The 17,134-nt window shown below is 49.7% G+C and overlaps 1 protein-coding gene across 1 annotated transcript in view; it reads left to right on the forward strand.

Annotated features, from left to right (window-relative positions):
* Positions 1–17,134, forward strand: part of syne2b (spectrin repeat containing, nuclear envelope 2b) — a gene marked incomplete at its 5' end in the record, with an annotated part of 186,906 nt that overhangs the window by 37,900 nt on the left and 131,872 nt on the right. The window contains 21 exon segments of the mRNA XM_080522419.1: positions 142–285; positions 879–980; positions 1,432–1,608; positions 3,613–3,771; positions 4,720–5,592; positions 5,816–6,370; positions 6,475–7,089; positions 7,405–7,845; positions 7,927–8,061; positions 8,435–8,560; positions 10,017–10,213; positions 10,863–10,944; positions 11,066–11,157; positions 11,833–11,956; positions 12,475–12,786; positions 13,223–13,576; positions 13,985–14,232; positions 14,770–14,934; positions 15,412–15,562; positions 16,107–16,265; positions 16,616–16,783. Of these exon segments, the coding sequence (XP_080378545.1) occupies positions 142–285; positions 879–980; positions 1,432–1,608; positions 3,613–3,771; positions 4,720–5,592; positions 5,816–6,370; positions 6,475–7,089; positions 7,405–7,845; positions 7,927–8,061; positions 8,435–8,560; positions 10,017–10,213; positions 10,863–10,944; positions 11,066–11,157; positions 11,833–11,956; positions 12,475–12,786; positions 13,223–13,576; positions 13,985–14,232; positions 14,770–14,934; positions 15,412–15,562; positions 16,107–16,265; positions 16,616–16,783 (5,379 nt within the window).

The raw sequence follows: 17,134 nt of genomic DNA on the forward strand, positions 1-17,134 counted from the left end.
AAGGCAAGTTTATTTGTAGAGCACATTTCATACAACAGGGGCAATTCAAAGTGCTTTACCTACATTATTAAAATGTAATTCTGTATGTTTGATTTCTATGACGATTCTCCAAGTCTGACAGCCTTGTGTTTGTGCCTCCAGGCCGTGCTGGCTGAGGGGGGGGCCCGGGGGGTGGGGGTGAGACCCCAGGACGTGCAGGCGCTGGTCAGGGAGGCCACGCAGATCCTGAAGGAGCCGGTGGAGGCCATGGCCGGACCCCTGAGGACCTATAGGAAGAGACTACAGGTGTGATGTCATCAGTGTTGTTATAACATCATACCAGCTCAGCGGTCTGTGTTTACAGTGGTCTGTGGGTTTCAGATACTCTGTCTACCCGTTTACAGGCATGTATGATTATAGGAAAACATTTTGCCAGAATAATATATAATATAATAATATAGGCCATTTAGCTGACACTTTTATCCAAAGCGACTTACATTGCAGTGAGTGCGTAGATTTCAGTATCTATGGTCCCAGCAGGAATCAAACCCACAACCTAAGCGTTGTTAGCGCCATGCTCTCCCAACTGAGCCACAGAGGACCACAGAATAATTTCCAGTAAAACTGCAAATTGGCTGCACCTACCCTCTGGAACTCTCTCCCCATAGTGATCCGCAACGCCCCCACCCTGGACTCCTTCAAATCAGCCCTCATCTGTTCACCAAGGCCTTTGTTCCCCTAGTCACTGTTTCTGTTTTGTTTTGTTTGTTTTCTGTTTTGTCTGTCTGACCATTTCCTTAAGAATTGTAAAGCGTCCTTGGGTTTTTTGAAAGGCGCTATATAAAAGTTATTATTATTATTATTAATCTTGATCTTGTTCTGTGTTCTGTGTGGTGCAGTTCATGATGAGGAAGATAAAGGAGGTGGATATGGACGTCCTCCTCCCTTCCCCTGAGTGCTCCGCTGAGACCCTACAGAAGCTGAGGATGGCTCTACCTGAGGTGAGGACCGTGTCTCAGATCACCTGGTTACTTTGTGTTTTTACTTTCCATTATTTGGCCTTAAGCAGACGCCTTTATCCAAAGCGACTTACAGCAAATTTGTCTAAGTAAGTGAATAAGTAAATCATCTATCCATCAGTCATAGAAGGAAAAACTAATCAATGATCGGCCATTGGCAGTCATAATGCTAGAAGAAGGAAGAGTTAAGATTATTATTATTATTTAATTTATTATTGTTTACAGTAGAGGAACTGTACAGGCCCTAGACACTAGAACTAAGGTGTATCCAGTTTATTGATGCTCTGTCTGTGTCCATAATGTGTGTTTGTGTGTGTGTATGTGTATGTGTGTGTGTGTGTGTGTGTGCGTGTGCGTGCATGTGTGTGTGTGTGTGTGTGCGTGTCCATGTGTGTGTGTGTGTGTGTGCGCATGTGTATGCGTGTGTGTGTAGGTGCTTGCGACCCTGTGTGAGGCGGAGCAGGTGTGTTTGGAGCTGCAGCAGAGCGTGTCAGGGCTGGACGGGCGCTTGGCCGAGCTGCAGCACTGGGAGACGGAGGCGCGGGAGCTGTACCAGCTGCTGAGGGCCGGGGAGCGCAGGGCCCAGCGGGGACAGGACCCCCGCACCAGGGTGAGACGCGCTGGGAACCCCCCCCCATAGATTTTGATTTTATTTTATTACAGATCCCCATTAGCTGGTGCCTTAGCAACCAGCTAGTCTTCCTGGGGCCCACATAAAAACACATACAAGAATACAGATAAAAGAAAATAAGATTTAAGATTCTTTAAAAAAATAAATGTACTATAAATGCAGCAGAGGATGATGATGATCTATAAATAACTAAATATTTAGGGATAGACATATTTTTGCACATTGCACATACCTCTTTTGATATAGCCTCTATTTATACAGCTGTATATACCTCTAACTACCGTACTTGCAATACTGTACCTATCACTGTCATGTTTTTATATCATGTTTTATATCACTTCTGGTTAGATACTAAACTGTGTTTTGTTGCCTGGCTCTTAACTCTGCAATGACAATAAAGTTGTCCACTGGAGTTCCCCAGGGTTCCCCAGGGTTCCGTCCTAGGGCCCCTACTCTTCTCCCTCTACACCAAGTCTCTTGGCTCGGTAATCTCTTCACATGGGCTCTCCTACCACAGCTACGCAGACGACACTCAACTCTTCCTGTCCTTCCCCCCGTCTGATGTACACGTGGCAACCCGTATCTCAGCATGTCTCGCTGACATTTCAACTTGGATGGCTGACCACCATCTCAAGCTCAATCTTAATAAGACCGAGCTCCTCTTCATCCCCGGGAAAGCCTGCCCTCTCCAAGACTTCTCCATCACAGTGGAGAACTCTACTGTAACCCCCTCCCTGACAGCCAAGAACCTTGGAGTGATCCTGGATAACCGACTATCCTGTGCGGAGAACATTGCAGCAACGGCTCGCTCCTGCAGATTCGTCCTCTACAACATCAGAAGGATACGACCATTCCTTACCAGAGAGGCAGCGCAACTCTTGATCCAGGCACTGGTCATCTCCCGCCTGGATTACTGCAATGTACTCCTGGCTGGGCTCCCCGCTTCAGCCATTAGACCTCTGCAGCTCATCCAGAATGCTGCTGCCCGGCTGGTATTCAACCTCCCCAAATACTCGCATGTCACCCCTCTCCTTCGCACCCTGCACTGGCTCCCGATAGCAGCTCGCATCAGATTCAAGACCCTGGTGCTTGCATACCAGGCAGCTAAAGGGACAGCCCCTGCCTACCTGAAGGAAATGGTAACCCCCCAAACCCCTGCCCGCTCACTCCGCTCCTCCACCTCGGCTGGCCGACTGGCCCCACCTCCTCTACACAGCAGTCGGGCTGCCCGATCACGTCTCTTCACAACACTGGCTCCCCGCTGGTGGAATGAGCTCCCCACGGCTGTCAGAACGGCAGAGTCACTACCCATCTTCCGTCGTAGACTGAAGACCCATCTCTTCAGGTTACATCTTAACTGCTCCTCCTGAGACATCTGCTGACCCTCACCACTACGTCTCCTAAAGACACCCGCTTTCCCCTCTACTGTGTCCCTAAGAACTTCTATTGCCCCCCTTGTACTGTTTCTCAGTTTCTCCAGTAATATAAAAAAATAAAAAAATAAAAAAAAGTTTTAGTAGAAGGCGATAATAGGGAGAAGGTTTTTCCTTCTATCAGTGGCCCCGGGCCCGAGCTAGAGTACTCTTCCTGCAACGAATGGTGGACTGCTGATTGACATGCTTAGTATTCAAATGTATTGATTGTAAGTCGCTTTGGAATAAGGCGTCTGCTAAATGCCAAAAATGTAAAATGTAAATGTAAGTTGAATCTGAATCTAATCTAATCTAATTGCATCAGAGAATTATGAATAATAATAACTTGAATTTATATAGCGCCTTTCAGGGTAGCCAAAGTCACTTTACAGAGATACAGGAAAGAAAAGAAAAACAGTCAGACAAACAAAAACAACAGAACTAGAGGCCGAAGGCCTTGGTGAACAGGTGGGACTTGAGGTCCGTTTTAAAGGCGTCCAGGGTGGGGATGTTGCGTCCTAATATCATGTCTTACTATTTATGCATACTATTATCCTGTTTCCCCCTCCAGCTCCTGATCTCTCGCGGGCTGCAGCTGGAGGGCCAGGTGGTGACGGAGGACCAGGACCTGCAGGTGATGGTGATGACGGGGCAGAAGGACTCACCCCTGCAGTACCTCCTGGCCTCCGCCATGCAGGACAGGGTCAGGGCTGCGGTGGCCCAGTCACAGGCTAGTAGTCATCCCTCTCTTTTTACCTTTTTTCACTTTATCCTCTCTTTTCACTTAAACATAAACATAGAAATGTAATAATAGTCTTGAGAGTACATTCTTTACTTTTGCCACTAGCAGATACTAAGAATATGTGACAGTCTGATCATTTGGTCCTCATGTCGGGATCTGATGATCAGACTTTTCTTTCTAAAAAGGTGAATACATTTCCGCGTTGTTGAAAATCAGTGACACATCGCTAGTCAACTAACACAGCTTGTGTTACAACATGAGCCTGCTAACAATGTAAAGTAGTGTTATAGTTAACTAGGTAGCAATGGGGATTACCCAACCCCATCCATTACGTTGCAGTACTTTTGGCTTGACTAGCGAGTGATTCGTGATTGTGTGATTCGTATTTCAGTAGTTCTGTGTTTCAAAAGAAAAGTTAGAACATTTTGATTGGTTGCCGACATGCGGACCAAATGATCAGACTGTGTTACATATGTGACACAGCCCAATGAAAAGGGCTACCTGTAGGCGAAATCATTTTTCAGTTTTTTACATGTGCTTAAACTACAGATTGTAAGCTTTTAAATGATGCATCATACATTGAAATCGGAAACAAATTGAAGACGACATGAGTATTTGAAAGTTGCTACACCGGAAATCACTAAGCACAGAAAATCCCCATCAAAGATAATGAATCCCCATCAAACAACAAGAAACGAAGTCATTGTGTTATAGATTACACTTATTTAATGAACATAAAACTGTTCGGAAAAATAACAAGTGGGTACTTCACATCTTCGAGTTGAATGTTAGCTAAAAAAACGAAAATTTGAAAAAAACTAAAAAAAACTTTAAAGACGAATTTGACGTCTTTCTCATTTCCGAGAGGTGTCCAGAAACACCAGGAGCAGTCACATATGTATTTGTAAAGAATCCCCATGTTTTCTCTCCTTGCAGGAGGCAGTTGGGATGCTCAGCTCTCTGGGAGCCCGAAGAGACAGAAGCCCCACAGGAGACCAACCCCCCCCACCTAAGATCTTCATCCAGGCCGGAGAGGGGGGGGCGGAGGGGGAGGTTCAACCCCTAAAGCCCCCTCAAGCTCTCACTCTTGCCCAGCATGTGACTCAGGCCTTTGACTGGATAGCATCACAGTCCCAACCTCCCCCCCCTCAGCCCCAGACTCAGCCCCCACCAACCCACCAACCAGTGCCACAGATAGTAATACAGGAACACAGAGAGGAGCAGGTGAGTCCTCCTCTTACCTACGCGCAGGTTCTGACCGGTACCCCCCCCCGGGCCCAGTCGCCCCCAGAGCCCCGGACTCCGCCACGAGTCCCGACCCAGAAATCACCACCACCACCAGAGCAGCAGGTCCCGACCCAGAAAGCACCACAGGTCCAGAAAACCCAGAAACAGGGACAGCAGCAGCAGCAGGAACGATCCTCTCAGCAGCAGGTAAAAGCTCAGCAGCAGCAGATTCAGAGCCAGAAACAAGGACAGGCTAAACCACAGGCACCACCGGCCCAACAACAACCAACACAACCAGCCCAGGTCCCGACGACTCCAGCTCAGCAAGCGCCAGTGACACAGAAGCAGCAGCCGCCTCTAACGAAGCAACAGATCCAGAGCCGGAAATCTGAGGCCCGGAAGAACCGACCCTGGCTTCGGAAGAAGTCCCAGGACGAGAGCCAGGTGCCGGCCGAGGCTCCTTCCCAGGCCCAGGCCCAACCACAGCCGGAGAAACAGGCCAAGGCCCAGGCCCCTGTCCAGGTAGTTCCTCAGCCTGCGGGGACCCCCAGACCCAAGATCCAGCCTAAGATCCAACCTCAGGTACAGGCCATGGCTATGACTTCTTCTACTCAATCTCTGTCTATAACCCAGATAGCTCAAGAGCAGACCAGTGTTGTCCAGGGTCAAGCACAAACCATGACCGAGAGCCAAACTCAATCCCAAACAATGTCTCAAGCCCAACCCTCTAGGCAAGCTCAAACGGTGACCTCCACTCAGTCCCAGATGAAGCAAGGCCAGCCTCAGAGCCCACCCCCATCCCAAGTCCAAGCTCAACCCCAAGCACAAGCACAGGCCCAAGCCCAACACCAAGCCCATGCCCAAGCTCAAGCCAAACGACAAGTCCAAGACCAAGCTCAGGCCCAAGCTCAAGCCCAACGTCAAGCACAAGCTCAGGCACATGCCCAAGTCCAAGCCCAACGTCAAGTCCAAGTCCAAGCTCAAGCCCAAGTCCAAGCTCAAGCCCAAGTCCAAGCTCAAGCCCAAGTCCAAGCTCAAGCCCAAGTCCAAGCTCAAGCCCAAGTCCAAGCTCAAGCCCAAGTCCAAGCTCAAGCGCAAGTCCAAGCACAAGCACAGGCCCAAGCACAGGCCCAGGCCCAACGCCAAGCTCAAGCCCAACGTCAAGTCCAAGCCCAGGTACAGGCCCAACCCCAAGCCCAGGCCCAACCCCAAGCTCAGGTACAGGCCCAACCCCAACCATGGGCCCAGGTCAGACCTCAACAATCCCTTCAGACCCTCCCCCAGGCTCAGTCTCAGCCTCAGCCTTACCCACAGGGTTGCTATTCCCCAACACAGGCTCAACCACTGCCTTATCCACAAGGTTTCTCCCCAACACAGGCTCAGACTCAGCCTTATCCCCAGGGTTGCTACTCCCCAACACAGCCTCAGCCTCAGCCATACCCCCAGAGTTTTTCCCCAACACAGGCTCCACCACGGCCATGGGCCCCAATCAGTCCTGAACCTCTCACTCAGATGGCTTACCCCCAGATGAGGGGGCCTGCCCAGCCTGCCCAGCCTTTGGCCCCACCAATCAGACCACAGCCCCGGGCGGCCTACCCTCAGCCCCCGGGCGGCCACGCCTCCTACCCTCAGCCCCCGGGCGGCCAAGCCTCCTACCCTCAGCCCCCGGGCGGCCAAGCCTCCTACCCTCAGCCCCCGGGCCCCCAAGCCTCCTATCCCCAGTCTCCGACAGGCCAAGCTCCCTCTCCTCCTCAGGCTTATCCACCAGGCCACGCAGGTCCACCACAGCAATGGGCTCCAATCATCAGGCCCCAGCCAATCCCTCCCCAGGGTTATCCTCAGACCAGGGGACCTTATGCCTTACAGTCTCTGGACCAACCCCGGCCATGGGCCCAACCCCAACCTCAAGCCCAAATACGGCCCTACCAGGGCCATGTTCAGATGCAGCCTCAGGTTAGAGCGTACAACCTTGCCAACGTTCAGGCCCGACAAAGCCAGGTCCAGCCTCAGCCATGGGCCCAGCCCCACCCTCAGTCTCCAGTCCCCCAGCCCCATCTCCAACCCCAGCCTCAATCCCAGGTCCAGCCTCAATCCCAGTTCCAGTCCCCCCAGCCGAAATTACAGCCTCCTCAGCACCAGCTCCATCAGCTTTCCCAGTCACCCCCCCAGCCCCAGCCCAATCTCCGACCGCAGCCACTTCCACAACCCCAGCTCCATATTCAGCCCCAGTCCCACTCACAGCCCCGGTCTCCGCTTCATATCCAGCCACAGCCACAGGCCCAGCCTGCATCCAAGCCCATTTCCCAGCCCCAACCTCAGTCCCAGCCCCAGCCCAAGCCTGCATCCCAGCCCATTTCCCAGCCCCAACCCCAGCCTCAGTCCCAGTCCCAGCCCCAGCCCCAGCCCCAGCCCCAGCCCCAGCCCCAGCCCCAGCCCCAGCCCCAGCCCCAGCCCCAGCCCCAGCCCCAGCCCCAGCCTGCATCTAAGCCCATTTCCCTGCCCCAGTCCCAGTCCCAGCCCCAGTCCCAGCCCCAGTCCCAGCCCCAGCTTCAGCCACAGCCCCAGACCATTTCCCTGCCCCAGCCCCAGTCCCAGTCCCTCTCTCAACCTCATCTCCTGTCTCAGTCCCCACCAGAGTCTCCAGAGCTCCGTCTCAAAGCTCCGGCCCTGGCCCAAGCCCCGCCTCAGGCGTACACAGAGGCTTACGCCAAGGCCCAGGCCCTGGTCAGGAACAGGTTTGAGGAGGCCAAGTACTGCCTGCAGGAGCACATCCTAGAGGCCATCAATGTTTTCAAAGACAAGCACATATCCATCGAACAAGCCTCGGCAAAGGAGGTAATAATTCTCAATATTGTGAGGTTTCTTGTTCTAAAGCCGTGTCGGTTCCCAGGCTCATAGTGTGTTCTCCTACCTCAGGAGACCCTGAGGACCTTGGACCCTGAGCTGTTGGACCAGTTCCTGAGAGCAGCAGAGGGCATGGAGGCCTTCTGCACCCTGCCCCAGCTCAGAGACATGGAGTTCTTCACCCAGTCTGTTAGGACACAGTGGGAGGTAGGGTGTGTGGGTGGGTGTCTGTTGGTGTATGTTGATGTGTGTTGATGTCTGTTGGTGTGTGTGTGTGTGTGTGGGTAGGGTGGGTGGGTGGGTGTCTGTGTGGGTGTGTATGGGAGTGTATGGGTGTGTGTGTGTGGGTGTGTAAAATTCAGAGCACCTTGAATCGATTAACCTGTGTTGTGTTCAAATGTTGACGGCATGTGTGGTCTGTCTGTGATATTGACGTGACATGAAAACGACACATTTAACATTTCAACAATGTGTTGTTTTTATGTCAAGTATGAGTGTCTGCATGTATGTTTTGTAATTTGTAATAACCATTTTGTGTGTGTGTGTAATGTATTTGTATGCTTTTGACTTTGTCACCTAGGCTGTGAGAACTGAGATAACGGACTTTTTGCAGCATTTTCGATTTGAGATTGAGCTAAAAGACTTTAACAAAGCTGCCTTGCAGTGTGAGATGCACTTTAACTCAAAATTAGCACCAAAGACACAGGTACTGTTAGTATTTAATTGTCTATTTTTTAAATATTATACTATTAGTAATAGTGCTCTCTCCAACCTTATGGCATGCTCTAGAACACTGCATGCAAAATATCCTTCTCTCTTTCATCTTGTAGTGGTGTCGGGTCAAAGAGGTAAGTATGGTTTTTGGGTTACTTAGCATGACGAGGCCCCTGGCTTGTGGTTTGACCTACAGTATATGGACAAAGGTATTGGGACACCCGAACATCACACCCATATGTGCTTGTTGAACTTTTCATTCCAAAACCTCTGGCATTAATATGGAGTTGGTCCCACCTTTGCTGCTATAACAGCTTCCAGTCTTCTGGGAAGACTTTCTACTAGAGTTTAGAATATTATGGTTGCAGGGATTTGCTCCCATTCAGCCACAAGAGCATTAATGAGGTCGGGCACTAATGTTGGGCGAGAAGGACTGGCTCACAGTCAGCGTTCAAATTCATTCCAAAGGTGTTGGATGGGGTTGAGGTCAGAGCTCTGTGTGCAGGCTAGTCATGTTCTCCTAGACCAAACCATGGCAAACCATGTCATTATGGACCTCACTTTGTGTATGAGGGCATTGTCATGCTGAAACTGGAAAGGGTCTTCCCCAAACTGTTGCCACAAAATTGGAAGCATACAATTATCTAGAATCGCATTGTATGCTGTAGCATTAAGATCTCCCTTCACTGGAACTAAGGGGCCCAATCCGTGAAAACAGCCCCAGACCATAATTGTGTCCTCATACTTTTGTCCATTATAGTGTATCAAACAGGCAACAACTCCTAAATGGATGTCATGAGCACGTATTTTCCGCATCTGTGCTTGTGGGTTGTTGCCACCTGTTGGGTTGATGGTCTAAGCCTTAGACTAGTCTTAAATTCTCAGGTTAGACCAGTCTAATTAAGACTGCCTGTTGCTTACAAATTAAGACTGACTTATTTTGAAGTTTGCCACCTTCCCCCCTGGCTAAGTTCTTTAACTTAAGAGCTGTGTTGCTATGGGAACGAGTCAGCCTTAAGACCTGCGTTGCAATGGAACGAGTCAGCCCTTAAGTGTTTTTTTTCTTTGTTAGCTTCATACAAAAATGGCAAATCTTTGGTTTTAATTAGAAAGAGCAATAAGGTAATTAAAAAAAAAATATTCCTCCAATATACATACGTTTTCAGCAGAAGAAAAGGGAGTTGATCTCTCAGATCTTCCGCCACTAGGTGTAGCTGTTTCGGCCGCCATGTTTCTTTTTCTGTCACGTGTCTTATTTTACCTAGAATGCATTATGTGACAGGCTATCTACCTAAGTCAGTCTTACTTTAGTCACTTATAGGGTGAGCTTTATGCAACAGGAACATTTTAGAGTCTCTAGCAAGACTGACTTAAAGTGAGATCTAAGTCTAAGACTGGGTCTATCTTTATACAACCGGCCCCTGGCTCTCTCTCTCTCTGGCTACCAGGCGTGTTTCTCGGCGGAGGGCAGTCTGGCCCAGGCCGGCCAGCACCTCGAGGCCCTGAAGGAGCTGTGTGACACCCTGAGCCCGGAAGACGCCCATCGCCTGGCCCAGGCCCAGCTCAGGGAGTGTGAGAAGAGGCTGGCCGCCATCCAGCGGCAGTTCAGCGGCGACAGAGACACACCACCGCCCCCCGAGGCTGGGTGAGACACGGAGGAGGAGGGGAGACACGGAGGAGGAGGGGAGACACGGAGGAGGGGGGGGAGACACGGAGGAGGAGGGGAGACACGGAGGAGGGGGGGGAGACACGGAGGAGGAGGGGAGACACGGAGGAGGGGTGGGGAGACACGGAGGAGGGGGGGAGACACGGAGGAGGGGGGGAGACACGGAGGAGGGGGGGGGGAGACGCGGAGGAGGAGGGGAGACACGGAGGTGGGGGGGAGACACGGAGGATGGGGGGGAATAGGGAGGAAGATCTCAGAATGTGAATTTAACACTAGAACAGCCATGGGTGGGGTAAAATAAATGTTAGGCTTTATCTTTGCACTCGATAAAATTTCAGGACCCTCCTTTCATGACTTTTCCTAGATATGTGCGTTCTACCACCCAGTATCCTTACATTTTCAAAATCACATCAGGATCAAGCTAGTATAAAGATATTTAGCAGTTTTTATGTGTAATTTACAAGCCGGCCAACTAGTGGTCGTTGTGTGTAAGTAGCAGCATCCCATTGTAAAGACTATGGTCGTTTGACCCCTGAGGCGGCTCTTATAGTAGGTACAATAGGCACGGTTGTTCTAGTGTTGAAAAGGCGGTTTCTGCTTCTGACTGTTCTTCAATTGTCTCCGTTAGGCTTTCTACTGACCCCACTAAAGACGTCACCACACTGAAGGAATCAACAAAGACTGATGATAAACCACAAGGCCCGTCCTCGGTAAAGACTTTTACGCTATTAACTCCATGTACCTGTCTATATGGTAATAGACTTGGGTCTGATTGAAAGGATTAGTTAAGAAATGTATTTGATAATTTTACTCTTGCCTTAGGTTTCACAGGCTCTTGTAAAGACAGTTGCGGTTGAGAGGAAGGAGGTTGTCAAGCAGGCTTCCACAGAGGAGGATACCGCCAAGAAGGAGACGTTTGAAAGGTAGGCTTACTTACGGCTTGTGTAGCTGGGTGTATGGTCTTGCTTTAACCCTACCCTCTCTCCCTCTCTCTCTCTCTTCCTCTCTCTCTCTCCCTCTCTTTCCCCCCCTCTCTCTCCCTCTATCTCTCCCTCACTCTCTCCATCACTCTCTCTCCCTCCCTCTCTCTCTCTCTCCCTCCCTCTCTCTCTCTCCCTCCCTCTCTCTCTCTCTCTCTCCCTCTCTCTCTCTCTCCCTCTCTCTCTCCCTCTCTCTCTCCCTCTATCTCTCCCCCTCTCGCTCCCAAGGTGAAAGTTATTAGTTATGTTTCTTCACTGTCCACTGCTGTACAATGACTGATTCATCCCTCAGATATGACTTTTTTTATTTTATTATTATTATTGGTCATTGGTTTTAACAATCATTCTTACAATCAACATAACACAATTAACAGTTTTCTTTAAAAAAATAAACAAGTTATTCTGTAATTCACATTTCACTACTAGACTAAACATACTCATGAACTTGAAAATATCCATCAATTCCTTTCCTATGACCAAAGTATTTTCCCTTTTTTTTATATTAAGTAAAACAAAATAGCGAATGAACTTGGGGAGCCTTCACCTTACATATCACAAAGATTAGAATAGAAAAAGATTCAAGTAAAATAAACAAAAATTACATGTTCTTTTAACCAGATATGAGGCTTCTAAGAAGGCTCTGCAGGCCAAACTGGCCAAGAACGACCAGAGCTCCCAGAGAGACCTCCCCCCCGACTCTGTCTCTCTCAAAGACGTACACGCTCGTCTACAGGAAATACAGGTACGCTGCACTGTTACTGGAGCATTAATAGAGCCTTTTAAGTAATAAACTGTCATATTCTGTGTACTGGAAACCTACAGAATGGGACATTTGTGACACGTTCTAATGCTTTGGTCCTCATGTCGGGATGCCGATGTAATGATTGGACTTTTCTTTCGAAAAAAAGGGGAATACATTTCCGCGTTGTTGAAAATCAACGACACATCACTAGTCAACTAACACGGCTTGTTTTGTGAGCCTGCTAACAATGTAAAGTAGTGTTATAGTTAACTAGGTAGCAGTGGGGATTACTCACCCAATCCATTGCGTGGTTGCAGTATTTTGGCTCGACTAGCGAGTTTGTGTTTGTGTTAAACAACGTTGAAACGTAGTAGTTCCGTGTTTTAAAAGAAAAGTTTGAACATTTTGACTGGTTGCCGTCATGCGGACCAAATGATCAGGCTGCGTCACATTTATCTTTCACTCCTTTCTCTGAAGTGATTTAATTCCATTCTCCCATTCGCTCGTTTCTCTCCCAGGCCTTGAGACAGGAGACAGAGTCGCTGTGGTCTGAGTTTAGCCACCAGTGCTCCCAGTGCTCCCAGCTGAAAGGGGGGGAGGTTGCTGGTGTGGAGCGGGAGCGGGAGCGGGCTGACCTGCAGGAGCAGTGGCGTGGCCAGCAGGGGGCGCTGCAGAGGAGGGGACACTCCCTGGGCGCGGCCCTGAGGCAGATCGACTCCACAGAGAACCACATGGTGGACTTCACCGAACGCCTGGACCGCTTCATCAGACAGCCCAAGGACATCACCGCCTTCACCCTCGCCAACACCAACATCCTGACCGACATCAAGGTACTGACCCTGACCCCAACCCTGACCCTAACACTAACCCTAACACTAACCATCAGCTCTGAGGCAAGATGTCCTTCGTTTCAATTACCTGATTTGGATTTGATTGAGAGGCCATGATTGGATATTTAACCTTGAATTAGGAAAGGCAAGGCAAGTTTATTTGTATAGCACATTTCATACAACAGGGGCAATTCAAAGTGCTTTACATACATTATTATATATACTACATACTGTACATATAATATATTATCACATCAAGAGGAGCATAGTAAGAAAATAAAAAAGACATTGAATAAAAGCAAATATAAGAAGTAAATAGATAAAAGAAAATATAAGTAAATAGATAATTACTGTAATTGTAGTTCACACAATATTTTTCTGCCTCTCAACTCCACCTGTTGTCAGGTAGTCTCTAACGTTCTCTATGTCTCACCAGGACCTGGAGGAGGGCATTCAGAGCGAGCTGGACCAGCTTTCCCGTTTCGACTCCGAGCCCAACGAGCTGGACCCCCGGGACCGCTCCCCTCTGACCCGCTCCGCCGAGGCCCACAGGACCAGCCTGGACCAGCTGCGCCAACAGGTCCGCAAGAGCGAGGCGGCCGCCCGGGCCCTGGACCGCTTCCTCATGTCCCTGCGCACCGTAGAGCAGGACATCTCCGGGTTGCAAGGAGGTGGCGCCCCCTGTGGCGGTGCCGCGGTACTGCAGGACTGCCGGTCCAAGCTGGCGCTGATCCGGAAGAGCCTGGGCAGCCTCAGGGACAAGGCCCCACAGCTGGACCTGCTACTGCAGGTAAGGAAGGAAGGAAGGAAGGAAGGAAGGAAGGAAGGAAGAAAGAAAGTCAGTCAGGTGTCCAGTCAATCAGTCAGTCAGCCAGTCAGGTGTCCAGTCAGTCAGTCAGTCAGTCAGGTGTCCAGTCAGTCAGTCAATCAGTCAGTCAGCCAGTCAGTCAGTCAGGTGTCCAGTCAGTCAGCCAGCCAGTCAGTCAGCCAGCCAGGTGACCAGCCAGTCAGTCAGTCAGTCAGCCAGGTGGTCAGCCAGTCAGCCAGTCAGCCAGTCAGGAAGGAAGGAAGGAAGGGAGGAGGTCAGTCGGGCTGGCTGTAAGGACGCAGTAGGTCACAGATGTATGCAGGTGCCTGACCATGAAGGGCTCTGTAAGTGATGACCAGAACCTTAAACTGAATTCTAAATCTGCTCCAGGGCGCCAGGCTGTCCGTGACCAGGGACGGAGCCCCAGCTTCCTGCCTCAACATGGTGCAGGCCCTGGTGGGGCGGCTGGAGGAGGCAGACGGGGGGCTGGTGGCCCAGCAGCGGGGGGTGCAGAGGGAGCAGGAGAGCAGGTCTCTGGGCCTGAGGAGGAGGGGGCTGCTGGGGGAGCTGAGGAAGGTGCGGGGGGCCGCAGAGAGGCAGGGGCTGAAGGAGCCCACCATGCCTGCCGTGCAGCAGAGGTGAGGGGGCGGTGGGAGGGTGTGTGTGTGAGAGAGAGGAGTGTGTGTGTGAGAGGCGTGTGTGTGAGAGGCGTGTGTGTCTGTGTGTGTTTGTGTGTGTGAGAGGCGTGCCTGTGAGAGGAGTGGAGGTGAGAGTGGTTTGACCCTGTGTGTAAAAACAAATGTATATCTTTGCACTCGATCAAATTTCAGGACCCTCCTTTCATTACTTTTCCTAGATATGTGCGTTCTACCACCCAGTATCCTTACATTTTCTAAATCACATCAGGACAAGCTAGTATAAAGCTATTTTGCAGTTTTTCTGTGTAGGAGGCAGGCTAATTTACAAGGCGGCCAACTAGTGGTCGTTGTGTGTTAGTAGCAGCTTCCATTGTAAAGACTATGGTCATTTGACCCCCTGAGACGGCTCTTATAGTAGGTAAGGCACGGCTGTTCAAGTGTTAATGAATGATATTCAAATAATAGATCTGAGCAGGATTGCAAAGCGTTAAACCTTTTAATGCTGAAGGCTGACTTGTCTGATCTCTGTCTTCCCAGGCTGCGTGCCCTGTCTGACCTGGAGAGCCACCTCCAGTCCCAGCGCTCGGAGCTCCAGAGCCTCCGTGATGCCCACCCCCACCCAGGCCAGGGAGGGGGGGGGAACGACCCCCTGCAGGAGCTGGATAGCCAATGGGACGACACCCAGAGAGCTGTGGCTGACAGGTGAGGAGGACAAAGAGGTGGAGGAGAAAAGTCTTCTAAAAGAGGGGTGAAATTAGAGAACTGTGAATGAAGCTCAAACGTACAATACAGGTGACAGTTAAGCCCCTTTCACACATAGTTCCCTGTAAATTACATGGAATCCCAACCCGGGTCCCCCAGTGATTTTCGCCGTTCACACATGAGCTAAATGCCTGAGTAAGCACAGTTGAAGCGTCTTGCGTCAGACATACGTAACTCTTTACGTGCCGGACCAGGGAATGTTCAGGCTTTTGTTCACACCTAAGCCTTCCCTGTAAATTCCATGGAATCACACAAGGTCCTGACCAGGGTAATTGCCTGAGACAATTTCCATGTAAATCGTGTTCACACATGCACCTTACCAGGTACCTTCCATGCAAATCTACTGGGAAGGCTTGTATGGGAAAGGGGTTTTAGATACGTTGAGAGAAACATATCTTTTTTTTTAACCCTTTGCAGGAAGGAGCAGTGCAATGTTCTGCTGGAGCTGCTGAAGAGCTTCCAGAGCTGCCGTAGTTACCTCAGCTCCACCATGCAGAAGGCAGAGCAGACCATCTCTGAGCAGGCCTCCTACATGGGGAAGGACAACCTGCAGAGACTCATAGCCAAGGTGAGAGCAATACAACGTTACTACAGCAGTGTATATACTGGAAAATAAAGTGATGTGTATGTGACAGCAGCTGGTTAAACCGGGAACACGTCGGCAGCCGATCAAATGTCCAGACTTTTTTTCTGAAAAATGTAGTGAAGTGAAGTGAAACTTTATTTATATAGCGCCTTTTGTACACGGATGCAACTCAAAGTGCAAATACAATGTCATAAAATGTCATAAAATGTCATAAACGTAAATAAATGTCAACGTTGTTGAAAATCAATGACACATCGCTAGTCAACTAACACAGCTTGTTTTGTGAGCCTGCTTACAATGTAAAGTCGTGTTATAGTTAACTAGGTAGTAGTAGGGATTACTCACCAAAACCTTGACTAGCGACGTTGACATTTATTTTGAATTTTCTGAATACAAGTCTGAACATTGTGATTAATTGGCAATCAAAATGTTCTGACTTTTATTATTTCTCTGACGTATGTATGTGTGAACCACTAGATGGCAGACACTGCCCTAGATAACAGCTGTGTATGTGTGTGTTTCCCAGGTCCACGGTATAAAGGAGGACCTAACGGGTCTCGGGGCTCGTATGGAGGAGATGAGGGGGGTGTGTAGGCAGCTGCAGTCCCATCTGAAGAAGATCCCAGACTGCAGCGAAGCTCCCTTTGAGGCTGAGGCTGACGCGCTGGTGGACAGCTGGCTGGACGTAAGAACAACACACACACACACCTGGCAACACACCTGGCAACACACCTGGCTGGATATGAGACCAGTACACTCCCCCACTAACTTGCTATTCACTGGACTGAATGTGGTTTTGTCTGTTAAAGTGTACTAACAGCTTTTTTTACCTCACGGTTTGAAAATAACTTAAAGAATGCCCAGACATAGCCTGTCAGAGCTGTTACAAAAAGTTGCACTTCAACACTAGAACAGCCGTGCCTTTTTTATCTACTATAAGAGATGCCTCGGGGGGTTAAGGAGTAAGAGAGAGCTTGTCTGAGGCACTTATACAAAACCTCCACATTCATGTCGTTGTGTGTCTGTGGGTCCCAGGTGACGGAGAAGACAGACGCCCACATGGACAACCTGCGTGTGGGGCTGGAGCTGTGGGACAAGCAGCTGATGCTGGGGGGGGAGGTGGACAGCTGGGCAACCGACAAACTGGCGCTATTCGCTGAGAAGCACCCCTTCCACAGCCAGCAGGAAGTCCAGACCATGAGGGTAAACAGATACAAGACTAATCACAACCCTCCATCTTGCATCACCACCACTCATAACATTAGCCTCATAGCATAATTGCCAATTGAGATATCTGCCTAACTCTACTCTTCTAACACTGATTATTCACTGTGCATGATTGCCTATGCCATCAGCCTATCAGAATGCTTGTTATGTTCCAAAATCACTACCTGACATAGGCATTTTTGACACTACATACAAAGATGGCTCGGTTGACCACAAGTGAAGCATGGCTTAGGCAATTTTGCTATGAGGCTAACGCTATACTTCTATCAAACACTGCTTTTGGAACTGGTGTACTGTTCCATCATCAGTCATGATCCCACTGTCTTG

Source organism: Nansenia antarctica (assembly GCF_963989245.1).
Source record: "Nansenia antarctica genome assembly, chromosome: 1".
NCBI classification, from domain to species: Eukaryota; Metazoa; Chordata; class Actinopteri; order Argentiniformes; family Microstomatidae; genus Nansenia; species Nansenia antarctica.